This window comes from Argopecten irradians, chromosome 4, assembly GCF_041381155.1.
Source record: "Argopecten irradians isolate NY chromosome 4, Ai_NY, whole genome shotgun sequence".
NCBI lineage: Eukaryota > Metazoa > Mollusca > Bivalvia > Pectinida > Pectinidae > Argopecten > Argopecten irradians.
Window position 1 is genome coordinate 33383583 of NC_091137.1, and position 19693 is coordinate 33403275.

Consider the following 19693-nt stretch of genomic DNA (forward strand, 5'->3'; position numbering starts at 1 on the left):
TTGTCCCGGTGACAATTTCTAGTTCTTATTATTATTATTCTTATTATTCTTCTTCCTGTTTTTGTGAACGCTCTCTCGGTCAAACGGTAACACACAGGTTAAAAATGATTTCAGTATGTTTTAACCAAACATCTGAAGGTGTTCCATGAACAAAATTAAGTAGGTCAAAAATTCCAAAATGGCCGCCATGACGTAAAACCTTAAAACCACAAAAACTGCTTTAACTCAAAAAATATGAAAGCTATTGCAAATCTGAAGGTATTTTATTGTAGGGAATGAACATATCTAACTTTTACCCATGACATGTTTCCACAAAATATGTCTGTTAAAAAGCTCGCTAGAGGTCAAAGTTTACAAAAAAGTGACTATTTTTAGAATTTTTTTATTATTCATTTTTTCCAAATTTTTTCCATTACATCGATGCAGTATCTCATTCTGAAGGCTTTGATGTCTTCAAATTAAAAATTAGTCCACTAAATAATTTTTTATGACGTAATTAATATTTAACTAAGATTTTTTTTCAAATTTCGACAATTATATTTTAAACATCTCCTCTGATTCCACCAGTGCGATCAAGCCCAAACGCACTACAAATCTTCCACTTGTCACCGTGACCAATTCTTGTTAATATGGTGTGGATTCAAATTCAAATATGGCCGCAATGACGTCACTTCCGGTTTAACCTAGACAGCCATAACTCGTTAACCACTGAGCCAATTTCTTTCATTTTTTTATATGTGATGTAGAATAGCATACTTAGAAACTTTGTAATTGTACATTTTTCTCTAAAATGTCAACTTCCGGTTGTTTATTGACTCATAGTGCAAAATCGCCGTTTTCGGTGAAAATCACGAAAAAATCTTCTTCTCAAGTTCTACATAGTATAGAGGCTTCATGTTTTGCATGAAGTAAGCTTAGGTAGTTGACTATCGGGTTTGAAAAAATAAAGGAGCTTGACCTTCATCCAAGGTCACAGAGTGCGTGTGATTGTAGAGTTTGGAAATAATCCTGTGAAAATTCAGCTCATTGAGACAACCGTAGTTCGTTAACTACAACGCCAATTACTTTCATTTTTGGATATGTTATGTAGAATAGCATACTGAGAAACTCTGTAATTGTACATTTTTCTCTAAAATGTCAACTTCCGGTTGTTTATTGACTCATAGTGCAAAATCGCCGTTTTCGGTGAAAATCACGAAAAAATCTTCTTCTCAAGTTCTACATAGTATAGAGGCTTCATGTTTTGCATGAAGTAAGCTTAGGTAGTTGACTATCGGGTTTGAAAAAATAAACGAGCTTGACCTTCATCCAAGGTCACAGAGTGCGTGTGATTGTAGAGTTATGAAAATGATCCTGTGAAAATTCAGCTCATTGAGACAGCCGTAGCTCGTTAACCACAAAGCCAATTACTTTCATTTTTGGATATGTTATGTAGAATCAAAAATGAAACAATTCATTTTATTACAACTTTTCTGTAAAACGTCAACTTCCGGTTGGAAATAAGGGACAAAGTTCAAAAATGCAATTTTTTGACAAAATCATTAAAAAATCTTCTCCTCAATTTCTAGAAGGCCTAGAGACCTAATATTAAGCATGGAGCATGCTGACATAAATGCCTACCAAGTTTGTTAATGTGATTGACCTTGACCTATAACATAGGGTACTCGGGCTAACAATCCTAAAATCTTCAAATGACTTAATGTAAAGTTCTGAAAGGCCTAAGACCTGGTATTGGACTTTTGGTACGTTGAAACTAAGCGCTACCAAGTTTTTTATAAATGACCTTGAACGAAGTAGCTTTTAGGTGAAAAGCCCGTCAAATTGTCCCGGTGACAATTTCTAGTTATTATTATTATTATTATTCTTCCTCCGTTTTTGTGAACGCTCTCTCGGTCAAACGGTAACACACAGGTTAAAAATGATTTCAGTATGTTTTAACCAAACATCTGAAGGTGTTCCATGAACAAAATTAAGTAGGTCAAAAATTCCAAAATGGCCGCCATGACGTAAAACCTAAAAACCACAAAAACTGCTATAACTCAAAAAATATGAAAGCTATTGCAAATCTGAAGGTATTTTATTGTAGGGAATGAACATATCTAACTTTTACCCATGACATGTTTCCACAAAATATGTCTTGTTAAAAAGCTCGCTAGAGGTCAAAGTTTACAAAAAAGTGACTATTTTTAGAATTTTTTTATTATTCAATTTTTTCCAAATTTTTTCCATTGCATCGATGCAGTATCTCATTCTGAAGGCTTTGATGTCTTCAAATTAAAAATTAGTCCACTAAATAATTTTTTATGACGTAATTAATATTTAACTAAGATTTTTTTTCAAATTTCGACAATTATATTTTAAACATCTCCTCTGATTCCACCAGTGCGATCAAGCCCAAACGCACTACAAATCTTCCACTTGTCACCGTGACCAATTCTTGTTAATATGGTGTGGATTCAAATTCAAATATGGCCGCAATGACGTCACTTCCGGTTTAACCTAGACATCCATAACTCGTTAACCACTGAGCCAATTCCTTTCATGTTTTTGTATGTTATGTAGAATAGCATACTGAGAAACTTTGTAATTGTACATTTTTCTCTAAAATGTCAACTTCCGGTTGATCATTGACTCATAATGGAAATTCGCCATTTTCGGTGAAAATCACGAAAAAAATCTTCTTGTCAAGTTCTACATAGTATAGAGGCTTCATGATTTGCATGAAGTAAGCTTAGGTAGTTGACTATCGGGTTTGAAAAAATAAACGAGCTTGACCTTCATCCAAGGTCACAGAGTGCGTGTGATTGTAGAGTTATGAAAATAATCCTGTGAAAATTCAGCTCATTGAGACAGCCGTAGCTCGTTAACCACAAAGCCAATTACTTTCATTTTTGGATATGTTATGTAGAATCAAAAATGAAACAATTCATTTTTGTACAACTTTTCTGTAAAACGTCAACTTCCGGTTGGAAATAAGGGACAAAGTTCAAAAATGCAATTTTTCGACAAAATCATTAAAAAATCTTCTCAATTTCTAGAAGGCCTAGAGACCTAATATTAAGCATGAAGCATGCTGACATAAATGCCTACCAAGTTTGTTAATGTGATTGACCTTGACCTATATCAAAGGGCACTCGGGCTAACAATCCTAAAATCTTCAAATGACTTATTGTAAAGTTCTGAAAGGCCTAAGACCTGGTATTGGACTTTTGGTACGTTGAAACTAAGCGCTACCAAGTGTTTTATAAATGACCTTGAACGAAGTAGCTTTTAGGTGAAAAGCCCGTCAAATTGTCCCGGTGACAATTTCTAGTTATTATTATTCTTCTTCCTTGTTTTTGTGAACGCTCTATCGGTCAAACGGTAAGACATAGGATAAAAATGATTTCAGTATGTTTAAACCATGTATCTGAAGGTGATCCATGAACAAAATTAAGTAGGTCAAAAATTCCAAAATGGCCGCCATGACGTAAAACCTAAAAACACAAAAACTGCTATAACTCAAAAAGTATGAAAGCTATTTCAAATCTGAAGGTATTTTATTGTAGGGAATGAACATATCTAACTTTTACCCATTACATGTTTCCACAAAATATGTCTCGTTAAAAAGCTCGCTAAGGTCAAAGTTTACAAAAAAGTGACTATTTTTAGAATTTTTTTTATTATTCAATTTTTTCCAAACCTTTTTGCATCAAATCAATGCAGTATGTCATTCTGAAGGTTTTGATGTCTTCAAAATTAAAAATTGGTCCACTAAATAATTTTTTATGACGTAATTAATATTTAACTAAGATTTTTTTGCAAATTTCGACAATTATATTTTAAACATCTCCTCTGATTCCACCAGTCCGATCAAGCCCAAACTCACACAAGATCTTCCACCTATTACCGTGACTAATTCTTGTTAATATGGTGTTGATTCAAATTCAAATATGGCCGCAATGACGTCACTTCCGGTTTAACCTAGACAGCCATAACTCGTTAACCACTGAGCCAATTTCTTTCAGTTTTTTATATGTTGTGTAGAATAGCATACTGAGAAACTTTGTAATTGTACATTTTTCTCTAAAATGTCAACTTCCGGTTGTTTATTGACTCATAATGCAAAATCGCCATTTTCGGTGAAAATCACGAAAAAATCTTCTTCTCAAGTTCTACAAAGTATAGAGGCTTCATGTTTTGCATGAAGTAAGCTTAGGTAGTTGACTATCGGGTTTGAAAAAATAAACGAGCTTGACCTTCATCCAAGGTCACAGAGTGCGTGTGATTGTAGAGTTATGAAAATAATCCTGTGAAAATTCAGTTTATTGAGACAGCCGTAGCTCGTTAACCACACTGCCAATTACTTTCATTTTTGGATATGTTATGTAGAATAAAAAATGAAACAATTCATTTTGTCACAACTTTTCTGTAAAACGTCAACTTCCGGTTGGAAATAAGGGACAAAGTTCAAAAATGCAATTTTTCGACAAAATCATTAAAAAATCTTCTTCTCAATTTCTAGAAGGCCTAGAGACCTAATATTAAGCATGAAGCATGCTGACATAAATGTCTACCAAGTTTGTTAATGTGATTGACCTTGACCTATATCAAAGGGCACTCGGGCTAACAATCCTAAAATCTTCAAATGACTTATTGTAAAGTTCTGAAAGGCCTAAGACCTGGTATTGGACTTTTGGTACGTTGAAACTAAGCGCTACCAAGTGTTTTATAAATGACCTTGAACGAAGTAGCTTTTAGGTGAAAAGCCCGTCAAATTGTCCCGGTGACAATTTCTAGTTATTATTCTTATTCTTATTATTCTTCTTCCTGTTTTTGTGAACGCTCTATCGGTCAAACGGTAAGACATAGGATAAAAATGATTTCAGTATGTTTAAACCATGTATCTGAAGGTGTTCCATGAACAAAATTAAGTAGGTCAAAAAATTCCAAAATGGCCGCCAAGACGTAAAACCTAAAAACACAAACTCTGCTATAATTCGAAAAGTATGGAAGCTATTTCAAATCCGAAGATATTTTATTGTAGGGAATGAACATATCTAACTTTTACCCATGACATTTTTCAACAAAATATGTCTCGTTAAAAAGCTCGCTATTAGGTCAAAGTTTACCAAAAATGACTATTTTTAGATTTTTTTTTTATTATTCATTTTTCCCCAATTTTTTTCAATACATCGATTCAGGATGTCATTTTGAAGGTTTGGATGTCTTCAAAAATAAAATTGGTCCACTTATTAATTTTTTATGACGTAATTAATATTTAACTAAGATTTTTTTGCAAATTTCGACAATTATATTTTAAACATCTCCTCTGATTTCACCAGTCCGATCAAGCCCAAACTCACACAAGATCTTCCACTTATTACCGTGACTAATTCTTGTTAATATGGTGTTGATTCAAATTCAAATATGGCCGCAATGACGTCACTTCCGGTTTAACCTAGACAGCCATAACTCGTTAACCACTGAGCCAATTTCTTTCATTTTTTTTATATGTTATGTAGAATAGCATACTGAGAACCTTTGTAATTGTACATTTTTCTCTAAAATGTCAACTTCCGGTTGTTTATTGACTCATACTGCAAAATCGCCGTTTTCGGTGAAAATTACGAAAAAATCTTCTTGTCAAGTTCTACATGGTATAGAGCCTTGCTGTTTTGCATGAAGTAAGCTTAGGTAGTTGACTATCGGGTTTGAAAAAATAAACGAGTTTGACCTTCATCCAAGGTCACAGAGTGCGTGTGATTGTAGAGTTATGAAAATAATCCTGTGAAAATTCAGCTCATTGAGACAGCCGTAGCTCGTTAACCACACAGCCAATTACTTTCATTTTTGGATATGTTATGTAGAATAGCATACTAAGAAACTCTGTAATTGTACATTTTTCTCTAAAATGTCAACTTCCGGTTGTTTATTGACTCATAGTGCAAAATCGCCGTTTTCGGTGAAAATCACGAAAAAATCTTCTTCTCAAGTTCTACATAGTATAGAGGCTTCATGTTTTGCATGAAGTAAGCTTAGGTACTTGACTATCGGGTTTGAAAAAAAAAACGAGCTTGACCTTCATCCAAGGTCACAGAGTGCGTGTGATTGTAGAGTTATGAAAATGATCCTGTGAAAATTCAGCTCATTGAGACAGCCGTAGCTCGTTAACCACAAAGCCAATTACTTTCATTTTTGGATATGTTATGTAGAATCGAAAATGAAACAATTCATTTAATTACAACTTTTCTGTAAAACGTCAACTTCCGGTTGGAAATAAGGGACAAAGTTCAAAAATGCAATTTTTTGACAAAATCATTAAAAAATCTTCTCCTCAATTTCTAGAAGGCCTAGAGACCTAATATTAAGCATGAAGCAATGCTGACATAAATGCCTACCAAGTTTGTTAATGTGATTGACCTTGACCTATATCAAAGGGCACTCGGGCTAACAATCCTAAAATCTTCAAATGACTTATTGTAAAGTTCTGAAAGGCCTAAGACCTGGTATTGGACTTTTGGTACGTTGAAACTAAGCGCTACCAAGTGTGTTATGAATGACCTTGAACGGAGTAGCTCTTAGGTGAAAAGCCCGTCAAATTGTCACCGGTGACAATTTCTAGTATTATTCTTATTATTCTTCTTCCCTGTTTTTGTGAACGCTCTAGTCGGTCAAAACGGTAAACAAAAAAACAGTTTAAAAATGATTTCAGTATGTTTTAACCAAACATCTGAAGGTGTGCTTCCATGAACAAAATTACTTCTCTGTAGGTCAAAATTCCCTCCAAAATGGCCGCCATGACGGAAAACCTAAAAACACCAAATCTGCTATAACACAATAAGTATGAAAGCTATTTTAAATCTGAAGGTATTATTTATTGTAGGGAGATGAACATAGCTAACTTTTAACTCATGACATGTTTCCACAAAATATGTCCTCGTTAAAAAGCTCGCTAGAGGTCAAAGTTTACAAAAAAGTGACTATTTTTAGATTTTTTTTATTATTCAATTTTTTCAAAACTGCTTTACAATACATCGATGCAGTATCTCATTCTGAAGATTTTGATGTCTTCAAATTTTAAAAATTGGTCCACTAATTAATTTTTTATGATGTAATTAATATTTTAACAAAGATTTTTTTGCAAATTTCGACAATTATATTTTAAACATCTCCTCTGATTCCGCCAGTCCGATTAAACCCAAACTCACACATGATCTTCCACTTATCAACGTGACCAATTCTTGTTAATATGGTGTTGATTCAAAATCAAATATGGCCGCAGTGACGTCACTTCCGGTTTTATCAAGACAGCCATAATTCTTTAACCACTGAGTCAATTACTTTCATAATTTACATGTTAGGGTAGAAGAATAGCATTCTGAGAAACTTGTAATTGTACATGTTTTCTCTAAAAATGAGCCGAAACAGCCGGGTGCATCACTCTTGATCCCTCATAATTGGAAATACGCCACCTTTTACGGTGAAAATCCACTGAAAAAATCTCTTCTTCAAAAGTTCCGACCATAGTATAGAGGCGTTCATGAATTTGCATGATGTAAAGTTCTAGGTAGTTTGGACCTATACTGGGTTTGGAAAAATAATCGAGCTATTGGACGTCCTCCAAAGGTCCCCAGAGTGCGAGTTGATAGTAGGAGTAATTGAAAAATAATTCTTGTGAAAAGTTCCAGTTCAATGAGACAGCACTTAGCTCCGTTAACCACAAAAACCAATTTCTTTCACTTTCATTGTTGGATAAGGTTATGCAGAATAAAAAATGAAACAATTCATTTTGTTACAACTTTTCTGTAAAACGTCAACTTCCGGTTGGAAATAAGGGACAAAGTTCAAAAATGCAATTTTTCGACAAAATGATTAAAAAAATCTTCTTCTTTCAATTTCTAGAAGGCCTAGAGACCTAATATTAAGCATGAAGCAATGCTGACATAAATGCCTACCAAGTTTGTTAATTTTGATTGACCTGGACCTATATCAAAGGGCACTCGGGCTAACAATCCTAAAATCTTCAAATGACTTATTGTAGAGTTCTGAAAGGCCTAAGACCTGGTATTAGACTTTTGGTATGTTGAAACTTATAAGCACTACCAAGTGTGTTATGAATGACCTTGAACGGAGTAGCTTTTAGGTGAAAAGCCCGTCAAATTGTCCCGGTGACAATTTCTAGTTTGGTTTTGTTTTAACATTGGCAAAGCAAATTGGAATTTTAAGCATAAGGTTTGGTAACATAATACACTATCAAAATGAAAAACAAAAAATAAAAATTCTAAAAGGTTCAACTTTAAAGTTTATATTAATTCGTAAATACTTTTTACAGATTTGAACCAACTTTGCAATGCTTTTCTGTAGCAGCACACAGGTGACCGTCAAGGCCTCTTGGGCCTCTTGTATTAGATATAGATTATCAATTTTACTAAATTCATTTCCAGGGTGAGAACCAGTTCATTGAGTCCATCTGTCAGACCATCTTCAAGATTCCTGAGCTGATGAGGATTTTGAATAACCCCAAAGTCAGTGACAACCTCAAGAGGCCATTCCTGCGCTTTATTCTCTGGGTGTATCTCAATTCTGCTGGTGGCATGATAGAAAGTGGGGCTGGAGACCTGCCACATGACAAGTCAGTTCAACATCAATATTCTGATCACAAATATCACCAAGACTCCATATAAAAATTTGACGTAACTCTCTTCACAAACACAACAATGGCTGCTGTCATAGTAGCCAAACATTTTGTTAAGTTATAGCAAGTGGAAGATTATACATTTATATTTGTTTAAGATTTCACAAATGTTTCTTTTGCAATTGGAAAGGAGTGAAGTTTTTGATCTGTTTGTGCCAGAAACTTCTTATTACCACTACAGACACCAAGCTGACCTTGACAGTGACCTTAGACCTACTTTTTAAAGAATAAAATTTTATCCAAATTTTTTTTGTATTCCATAAATCTTGGTATGTGTTTTATTTTTACCTACAAAGCAACACTTAATGTTAAAAATTATCAAAATTATTCCTTCACACAGAGCCATGTGGAATTACATAGAGACCCTTAATAAGACGCTGAAGGCTGTCACAGATTACAGCCGCGAAAATCCACGCAGTGCCAAACTACTGGTGAAGAAGGCACCACCAAAAGTGTGAGTATACACCTTGATGATGTGTCTACATTTTGGTTACAAATGTTAGTTGATAGGAATAATAACAATAAAGTATTACACTGCAGCTAGTTAAACCAGTTTCTTTATGGCTTATAACAAAACATGTTGAATATTTTTAATGTTTGTTTGACACATGACATAAAAGGACTCAGAAATCCTTGAAAAATCAATTTGTTTCAATCCTACCGAATAAAATATTCATTCTAATTATCTCCCTTTATCATATTAATTTGCAATGGTGAATTAATATTAAATATTGTTCCACTTGTTAAAAAAAAAAAATTCAAATTTCAGAAATGTTACTTTATCTGTCACACAGATATAGTAGTTACATGTATAGGCCTTTGTTGTCTGTGAAAACTGTGAGAGTATTTTAATGTAATTACATGTATTTTAATGTAATTACATGTATTTGGTGTTTTCAGTGCCAGACAGCTGACCAGAGAGATTATCATCCAAGGCAGTATGCATTACCTGTTTGATGCAGTTATGCCATTCCTACAGGTAATTAAGAATATTTCTTCCTTAGTCGTTCCAAGGTCTGCCCGTCCTGTCCTGGCCTGGCTAGTCATGTCTTACCATATCTCATCAAGGTTTCATCTAGACGCAGGGGGAATGCAGATAGTTCTATAGTTCCTTACTCTGTATCCCCAAAGTCAAAGTCCAGAGATAAATAGAATCTTACACTCGTGACTATGTGATATGAAATTAATCAAACTCATTAAATAATCTGATATGCCACTCGCCTAAAGGCTCGTGGCATATCAAATTATTGAACTCATTTCATATCACATAGCCACTCATGTAAGATCCTCTATTTATGAAATGTCTTTGATAAACTGCATGTCATTGCAATTAAAGAAAAATTCTAATGATTCATTAGTCGATTTGTTCACCAGTAATAATCCCTAGAGAACAAACTGAGAAAGAAAACAAGTGTTTCAATGGTTGTTTGTTTTACCTGTAGATTTTCTGTAAGAACTACTACCAGCCTGACCTGACCATGTATCCATCAGAACCACAGAACATGGACATCCTAGCAAGGAATTTCAAGGTCAGCTCTTCACATGATTAACCTAAAGTCTGTACTTGTCAATTAATTGCTTGTCACCTTTTGCATTTCTAAAATATACCATTTATAGTTATTGTCATTAAACTGGTTGATATGCAAACTAAGTGAATGTGTATCACCCTCTTGCTGAGGTAACAGGACTCCAGTTCAACTATAATCTATCACTATCACGAATGTCTTAATTTCTGAAAATCTGAAATGAAATTTGATTATGAGGTCTCTTAGGTTGCTATGAGACAGTATTAGGACGAAGTATATGATATTTTCAGGATTTTATGAGTGTGATTGGTCCGCTGATTAGTAACGAGGCACAGATGAAGAAACTTAATGCAGTAATGACGACTTTGATGTCTGCCTCTACACTCCCCATAACAGTAAGTGCATGGAAACCAAAGTGCCATATATATTATCAAAATATCCAATCAGTATCGCCCATCTTTAAGGAAATATGTATTAGAGGTTATCAAAGAATTTAGGTTAATGTTTAGTAGAAAATTTTGTTGGGAAGTTCGCTGAGTTATAGAAGGTTCAATTTTGGAATATTAAAAGATTTCAAACAGAAGTAAATTTACTGATTTACAGGAAATTCAGGAGTTCCAGGAGCAAATTGGCAATGGGAATGGACACCTCGATGTCCGCAGTGACAGCAAAAAGGTAAGCAAAGCTAGTCCAATACCGGGTGAAAGAACTTTCTTTAAAAGTTTTAAATTGTCATTCTTTTCACATCATGGATGGATTCTTATTAAAATAATCAAAAAAGCTACAAATGCAATGTTTAAGTCCTATTATGTTTTCATAATATTTTTAATCGTAAAAAAAAATACTCAAATTTTGCCAAATGATAGAGTTGATAACCTTATGGCGATATTTCTTAATTGAAAATGCTGTAGTTAATCAGAATTGAAGCAATGACGGAGCAATACCAGGGGATCCCGTTATTTACACTCTGTAATTGGACTTAAAACAGAAACAACAAAAATCTGGAATGATCTAATGATATATTGTTTTTTACAGGCATATGATAGTTACTATGAGGCAGAGGATGAAATCAACAACCAACTCAATGACTTCTCCCTAAATATGAAGAAAACTTATGGAGGAAACAATACTGTACAAGCACAGATTGGATTTCCATCTGATTTGCGTATGTTTATTTAAAAAAATACTTAATATCCCATATGTTATTTCAAATTATTTTTTTTATCATATTGATTCTTATAATGTTTTGTTTTGTTTTGTTTGGTGTGGAACAAAATGTTTTGTTTTGTTTGGTGTGGAATTACAGATGACTTTTAATTTTTTTTTAAATCAGACATGTCAAGTCATTAATGAAGTGCTGAATACATTATCTGAAATTTATTGGTTAATTTGTACTGAAGTAAAATTTTTAGAAAATACATGTATAGACATTCATTATTATCAAGTAAGTGTTCTGCTTTTGAGTGGTTTTTTTTTTTTTTTTTTTTTTTTGCATTTTGGAATTTTAGGATTTTAGGATTTATCTGTATAAATGTAGTGTTTATAGAACTAAATGTGATGTCTGGACTTGTTTTCAGCCTATTCTGAAGTGGGTGGAGATGAGGAGCTCCCCCTCGGAAGCGAGTTCCAGGAGCATCTAGAGTGCTTTATCAACAGGCAGGCAAAAACACCACGGGAGAAATATGCCCTAGCCAGTAAACTCGTCAAAATGATGTCGTAAGTCATGAATGTCCTCAACTGAATCTGGTAATAGATGCAAAGTTATATGATTCTGATTGAAAACAAGAATCTAAGAAAACTAATGCTATAATTATTTGTAATATTTCTTATTTCACCTTTGAGAAATCGATGAAAGGATTTGAATATTATAAATATGTACATGAATGTTTCATAGTCACCTGTAGTTACGGTTTACTTTTCATTAAACAGCATCTCGTCAAGTCTAACAAACTTAAGTGAGAAAGAGAAGTTAGATCAGGTAAATCTGGACATCAAGACACTGCAGCTTCTCCGTGGCCTCATCTACAACGAGATCTGTAAACTCCCTGAGGGCTGGGAACAGAACTCCTCAGATCACAGAAAGTAAGTAACCTATAATGTAAATCAATTTCATCATCAATTCACTTCATTGGAGTTCTTCATTCTTTTACCATCAACTACTGCATATTCTACTTAATTACCTATATTAGATCATATTTTAAAAAAATGTCCAAATCTTTGTTCAGACAATGAGACAATTTTCATTTTGTTTATCTGATTTTAAATGCCATGTTTTGCCCAAGGTAAGGTTGGTTACAGAGACATCTGGTTGAAAAAATTAGACTTACAATTTCCATACCCTTGAAGAAGCCAGAGAAATACAGCCTCACATGCATACCTGTACTAAGAAATACCGATATATGTTCACATTTTATCGTCAGAAACAATATAAGGGGAATGATACTGTTTTTGATGTAATGTATCTTGAATTGTACTTGATTTTAACTCCGAGATATTACCGTGTGTGTTACAGACAGCTGCGTGTGATTGACCAGGTACAGGATGCCCTAGACAACTGTGGAGCTGTGGGCAGTGTACTGGACCACTTATCACGGCCACAGGATGAAGTGGTGAGGGAAGTCCTCGTCTTCATGGCCAATCTTCTCTATAACGGCAATGAGTCTGTCCAGGTAGGTACAACAAAATTATCTAACGGCAAAGAATTTGTCCAGGTAGGTACAACAAAATTATATATAATGACAATGAGTCTGTCCAGGTAGGTACAACAAAATTATATAATGACAATGAGTCTGTCCATGTAGGTACAACAAAATTATATATAACGACAATGAGTCTGTCTAGGTAGGTACAACAAAATTATATATAATGACAATGAGTCTGTCTAGGTAGGTACAACAAAATTATATATAATGACAATGAGTCTGTCTAGGTAGGTACAACAAAATTATATATAATGACAATGAGTCTGTCCAGGTAGGTACAACAAAATTATATAACGACAATGAGTCTGTCTAGGTAGGTACAACAAAATTATATATAATGACAATGAGTCTGTCTAGGTAGGTACAACAAAATTATATATAATGACAATGAGTCTGTCCAGGTAGGTACAACAAAATTATATAACGACAATGAGTCTGTCTAGGTAGGTACAACAAAATTATATATAATGACAATGGGTCTGTCCAGGTAGGTACAACAAAATTATATATAATGACAATGAGTCTGTCTAGGTAGGTACAACAAAATTATATATAATGACAATGAGTCTGTCTAGGTAGGTACAACAAAATTATATATAATGACAATGAGTCTGTCCAGGTAGGTACAACAAAATTATATAACGACAATGAGTCTGTCTAGGTAGGTACAACAAAATTATATATAATGACAATGAGTCTGTCTAGGTAGGTACAACAAAATTATATATAATGACAATGAGTCTGTCCATGTAGGTACAACAAAATTATATATAACGACAATGAGTCTGTCTAGGTAGGTACAACAAAATTATATATAATGACAATGAGTCTGTCTAGGTAGGTACAACAAAATTATATAACGACAAAGAGTTTGTCCTGGTAGGTACAACAAAATTATATAACGACAATGAGTCTGTCCAGGTAGGTTCAACAAAATTATATAACGACAACGAGTCTGTCCAGGTAGGTACAACAAAATTATATAACGGTAGTGAGTCTGTTCAGTTTGGTACAACAAAATTATATAACGACAAAGAGTTTGTCCAGGTAGGTACAACAAAATTATATAACAACAAAGAATCTGTCCAGGTAGGTACAACAAAATTATATAACGACAATGAGTCTGTCTAGGTAGGTACAACAAAATTATATAACGACAATGAGTCTGTCCAGGTACAACAATATTCTGCATATAACAGTAATGTAATTTCTTCAGCACTGAAACTTTTCATGTACATACAGGAATATTTTCTCAATGTTAGCAGTGAGTTCCAGAAAAAGCCTTCCGGCGATAAGTCTGTCTGAAGAAATGTTCAGCCATTTTCTTTTCTTATAACAATTAATACTCTTTCCATGATAGTAATTAAGTGATAAATATACTCGATAAAAAACAGACTTATCTATTTGAATTAAACCCAAATTGAAAGACCTTGTTTAACTCAGGTGGTGGTGGCCAAGTGGTTTAGATGTTTCAACATATTACCACAAGCCCTCCATCTCTGGGTTGCAAGTTTGAATTCCAAGTGGTCGCGAGTTTGAATTCCAGGTACTGACAGTCATATGCTTGAAGTTTCACCATATAGCCCTGCTGACTTATTTTATATCTGAGACTTTTATGTATACATACTTTCTTGAGGTAGTTGATGTTGTTTAGAGTAAATGACATTGTAATTCAGTTTAATTTCCACACAGATCAGCCTAATAGACTTCTTCACAGGGACCAGAGAGGAGACTTTCTTCTTCTCCATCAAAGGCAGGATGACTATGTCTGCTATTGCTACTCGTGAAAAGTGAGTCTCCATTGCAAGCTTGTATTGAAATTTAATCAACATTTCTTTTAAATGTAAAAGTCAGTCTTAAGGATGCTCCACTGTCGACAAAGCATAAACAATACTCCTCATTTAAACAATAATTGGTTTTTAATCTTGTATATGTATGTCTAATTAACACAAAATCTAATATCAGATAATTTATTTTGCTTTTGGTGCATATGTAATTAGTACTTCATTCCATATAGGACGTAGGGCCATGAAATTGTTTTGGGATTTAAAATTTATTATTTTAAATGTTTTTATCTTGAAGTAATTACAAGCTCAATTTTTTCAATTGTTTTAATGGTGTAAAGTAAGTAACTTTTGTAAATGAAGAAAAATACTAATAAGTTTGCACCTGTTTTTGATAGAGGAAAAACACAGTTTGTCAGTGATGGAGCATCTTTAACAAATCTTCTATTTTAACCGTTGACCAAGTTATAAACATATTTACTCCAGAATTCACAAATAAAATCCTCAGCATATTTATAATTTTCATATTCTTAATTTTACAGACGTCATCTGTTTGCAATGCACCAAGCACGAATGGAAGACGCAATTCAACAAGCCAAAGCTCTTAAGATTGCCATGAAAACGGGACAGTTGGCCACCAATGTATGTATAATACCCAACAATAACTGAGTTTAGAATCTGTGGATGTTTCTAGTGAATGTCAGTTTAGGGTACACTTTGAATGCAAACTTTGCACAACCAAAATATGTAAATTATACTATATTTTGAACAAATGGCCGATACATTTTGTATTTTGAGTAAATTGAATGGATATTGTGCAATTTTCCTAATTTAACAAATCTCTTTGTACAAAAAAAATAAATTATACACTTACCCAGTGTTCTGTTTACTTAACATGTTATATACTTGGTAACAAACACACTAGTATGATCATGATAAATTCCAGCAATTACTCTATGATTGCAGGAGATCACCAAGGCCAATAACTTTGGATCCTTCCTGTCATCTAACATGCAGAAGTCAGCTCTCAATCTCGGCTCAGCTCTGAATCAGGTAGAAAACACAGAAGTTCAACAAAATGTTATGGCTCTTGCAAATTTATGATTAAATCAATATTTTGTAGATTCTGGCATCATTTGTCTGTATTGTGTTTAAGTAGTGATTCATGTGAATGGTATCTGTGCCTCAACGGTAAGTTAATAGAAGAGAAATCTAACACTATAATATATATACCTGTATTTGCAGTTTGATTTCAAAGATTAAATAAGGTTTAAATGAAAACCTCACAATCTGTGTATGCAAGAAAACTTGAAGAAAAATTCACTTGCACTTGCTATTGTTATGTATTTAATACCACAAGGTATGAAGAAATAACAGTCTAATTTTGATTTATTTTACAAGAAACTTGGTTCATCTTTGTCTGTTAGAGACAATGCATCCACCTCCCCCAAGCCTGGGACGTCTTTGGTGGTTGCTAATGGTATCCATGGCGATCCCCCGCCAGCAATTTCACAGAGTCCACGAGGCAGCGCTCTGTCATCCAGTGTATCGGTCAAACCACCTATGCCCAATGGTGTGGGTGTCACTTCCAAAGTATCGCCTATGACGAAACCAGTGGTAACTGTCCATAATACTTTAAAGATGCTCCACCGCTGACAAATGGTATTTTTTTTCACTATCAAAAACAGGAGTAGACGATTTAGCGTTTTTCTTCAGTTACAAAAGTTACTTAATTTACACCATTACCACCATTGAAAAGTTTAAGCTACTGCTTTTATTTAAAGTAAAAGATATAAAAAATAATTAATTGCATCCCGAAAAAATTCCGTGGCACTATATCCTATATGGAATAAAGTACTGATTACGCATGCACCAAAGGCAAAATAAATTATCTTATATTGTTTTTTGTGTTAATTAGACATAAATGTACTCAATTAAACACCAATTATTGTTCAAATCATGAATATCATTTATGCTCTGTCGGCGGTGGAGCATCTTTAATTGAAAGTCATAATGTTTGAAGAATTATTCTTGTTATAGAAACTATTTTATTGTACAATCAGTTATATACATTGTACCTGTCTTTGGAATTCATCATAACTTTGTTTCCATAACTGATGATAGATTTTTCTTCAGAGTTGTTATTTAATTTAGATCAATTTTTGTTTTGATATTTACAAAAACAATGAACAAAATTGAAGAGTCTTACTGAAATCCTGTTGGATTCTTTTTTTACCAACAATACATTGTTTTCGGCTCTAACATTATTATGATTTCATGTTTCATTGGAACCCAGCGAATTACATTGAGCATTCAACGCCATTGGAATTTTTGCGCAGAGCCTTTAATGACTTTTTAGACATGGTCAGCTTTACATTTCATTTACTGAATTTAAACCATTGATTTTACAGCAGGAAGAAGATGAGGAAGAAGAGCTGGGAGAAGATGAAATCAAAGAACTGCTTGGTGAGGATTTCGGCCAGACAGGAGATCTGGAGTTTGAGGACGACGGTTACATTGAACTGGTGTTGAGGATATTAGGACTTATGTGTGATAACCAGTATCGTCCTTTACAGGATTACCTGAGAGAACAACCGGACAACATCAAGTCTGCCAACTTAGTGGCAGAAACAACAAGGTTCCTGGATATCTTATACGGCAGTGTTAACAGCAAGTCCATGCCTCTCATATGTCAGCTCTTTGACACACTTGTGGAGTTTTGTTCGGTAATTCCTTTAAGATCTTTGTTGTTCTTTAAATTTGTTACTGTAAACCATATTATTTTCATGACTTAATTTCATGTTTTCAGACCAAACAACAATAACTTTTTTATGCAATTTAAAGTGTACAAGGAACGGAAAATAATATTTCGATATGTTATTCTGTTTGATCTCCTGACAAGAATGTTGAAAACCACACAAAAATCGGCCGCTTCAGTACCGAGATACAGCCCTCCTAAGTGCTCGATTTTTACCTGTATATCGACTGCTAATCGGGGAATCGGCCGCTCACGCTGATTTGAGGAATAACCGGAAGTGCCGTCACGAGGACAACGGCAGTGAGGTGTTTGGTAGTGGGGTTATAGCAAAAAGGGGGACATATATGTATTCCTGAAATGGGGTTACGAGAATTTTACAAATATATATACAGTATACAGTTATGTTGACGATTTAATTATATATATAATAGGAAATATTACAACTGAAATCAGGCTAAATACATATGTAGTTAAGCGGAAACATATATACGTTATTTATGTTTCTGGTACATTTAACTAGAGATCTTATCTCTGTTTTAACAACTTTCTAAATTATCAAACCTCGGGAATATCCCATTTTCATAATGTGATCTAAAAAGAGACGAATTAGAAAAATGATGGTTATATAATTATTCATTTGAATATGTTTCTGTATAAATTAAAATTCTCTCTAGGCCTATGGACTTCAATAGAAATATGTATGTATGTTTCTGATTTCAAGAACCAACATAACGAAAAGAAAATGTTTTCATAGTTCAATACACGTAGATATCATAGACATAAATTAGGAGGGGAGTGAAAAATGGATATCCGAAATCTACTATCAGAAATATCAAAATTCCGACATTGAGCATTATATTTGCATTTTTCTTTCTCGACATGCCATTTGTAAATAATTTTGTAGTTTTTGTTATAAAAATACATTTACGTGTAACCAGAACATATAAACAAGACAAATGTATAATGAGTCTTTCTGGAATATATACTGTACATCTAGTAATTATATATATAATTGATACACTTGTTACATTTATATGTTATGTTAGAACGGTATATTTTACTGTAAACCAGGGATTTTTAAGTGTAAACAAATATTACATTATACAACAATTACATGATGGTCCATCGCTAACTTACCTGTGATCTTACTTTTGACACCTGACGCGAGCTAATCAACAAAGCGTGACAGGTCACTAAACACCTTTCTTACGTAATCTGGTTAGCCCCCTCATTAGTCTCGGTTGACCACGCGGTTTAGTTACTGCAGTATACAGGTATAGAGATTAACGCAGCACGACATTGGCTATTCGGAATGACAGTTCTGTTTTTGTTCTGTATTTGATATCTGCTTCTTGGGTTAGACTTGTCACATAGACATCTTCAGTCTCATTGTTTTCGTCTGACCCGTGCATGATTTATTTTTCAATTAAAGACACTAATGAATGAACTTGAGCGAAATATCAACAAGTCGTCGAGTGTAATGTATTATATGTAAGCTGAATATATTTCGTCAAAAAACAAATAGATCGATTTCAGATGTAGATGCATTTACATATATGCAAAAAATTCTGTTTGGAATCATAACTTAATCGTATGGGCAGGTTTTATAAAAAAAAAAAAGTCAGAAATCTGTTAAGCGGGTTTGACCAGTAGACATTCAAAGACCCCAGTCGGGCTTTGGATAACATAATCAAGAATCCTTGATATAATACTCACATATATGTGGTTCCAACCACCGCAGATATACAACGTACGTGGATTATTATGAAGATTCTATTGTGTAAAATTATGCAGTAATTGCGTAGAGATGTTCATTTATCTAAGACAGGTACATCAATATACATGTATGCATGGCATAAATCCCTGTTTTCAAGCGTTTTTCAAACTCATATCTGTGATTAAGGATAATATTAAATAGGTATCGGACATGAACACAGGTATTTGTGTCTTCAAAATCGATATTTACAAACATACATGACAGACACCAAAAATCGCCTCTCTATCTTATGCGAGTAGAATAGGTCCCGTTGTCCTGGTGACGTCACAGGTCAGGGGTCCCGAATCGGGGTCAATGGCTTGGGGCTTCAGGTGTGTTTTAGAGAAAAGTCGCATTATCTCTAATACCGTAATCGCTATGAAACTCGTACTTTCTCCATTCTAAATTTTATCCAAAGACGCATTTGTCAAGCCTTATATACCAAACCATTCCGTGTACACTTTAATTTTGCACTTACAGTTTGAAAGCT

At 33.9% G+C, this 19693-nt stretch overlaps 1 protein-coding gene across 1 annotated transcript in view; it reads left to right on the forward strand.

Annotated features, from left to right (window-relative positions):
* LOC138321367 (inositol 1,4,5-trisphosphate-gated calcium channel ITPR2-like) overlaps positions 1-19693 on the forward strand; it is a 61539-nt gene that overhangs the window by 25990 nt on the left and 15856 nt on the right. The window contains exons 20-34 of the mRNA XM_069265012.1: positions 8427-8614; positions 9018-9131; positions 9578-9656; positions 10120-10206; positions 10494-10598; positions 10807-10878; positions 11239-11368; positions 11781-11919; positions 12133-12285; positions 12716-12872; positions 14598-14695; positions 15232-15331; positions 15656-15742; positions 16091-16306; positions 17101-17415. Coding sequence (XP_069121113.1) covers positions 8427-8614; positions 9018-9131; positions 9578-9656; positions 10120-10206; positions 10494-10598; positions 10807-10878; positions 11239-11368; positions 11781-11919; positions 12133-12285; positions 12716-12872; positions 14598-14695; positions 15232-15331; positions 15656-15742; positions 16091-16306; positions 17101-17415 — 2040 coding nt within the window. The remainder of the gene's footprint in view (positions 1-8426; positions 8615-9017; positions 9132-9577; positions 9657-10119; positions 10207-10493; positions 10599-10806; positions 10879-11238; positions 11369-11780; positions 11920-12132; positions 12286-12715; positions 12873-14597; positions 14696-15231; positions 15332-15655; positions 15743-16090; positions 16307-17100; positions 17416-19693) is intronic.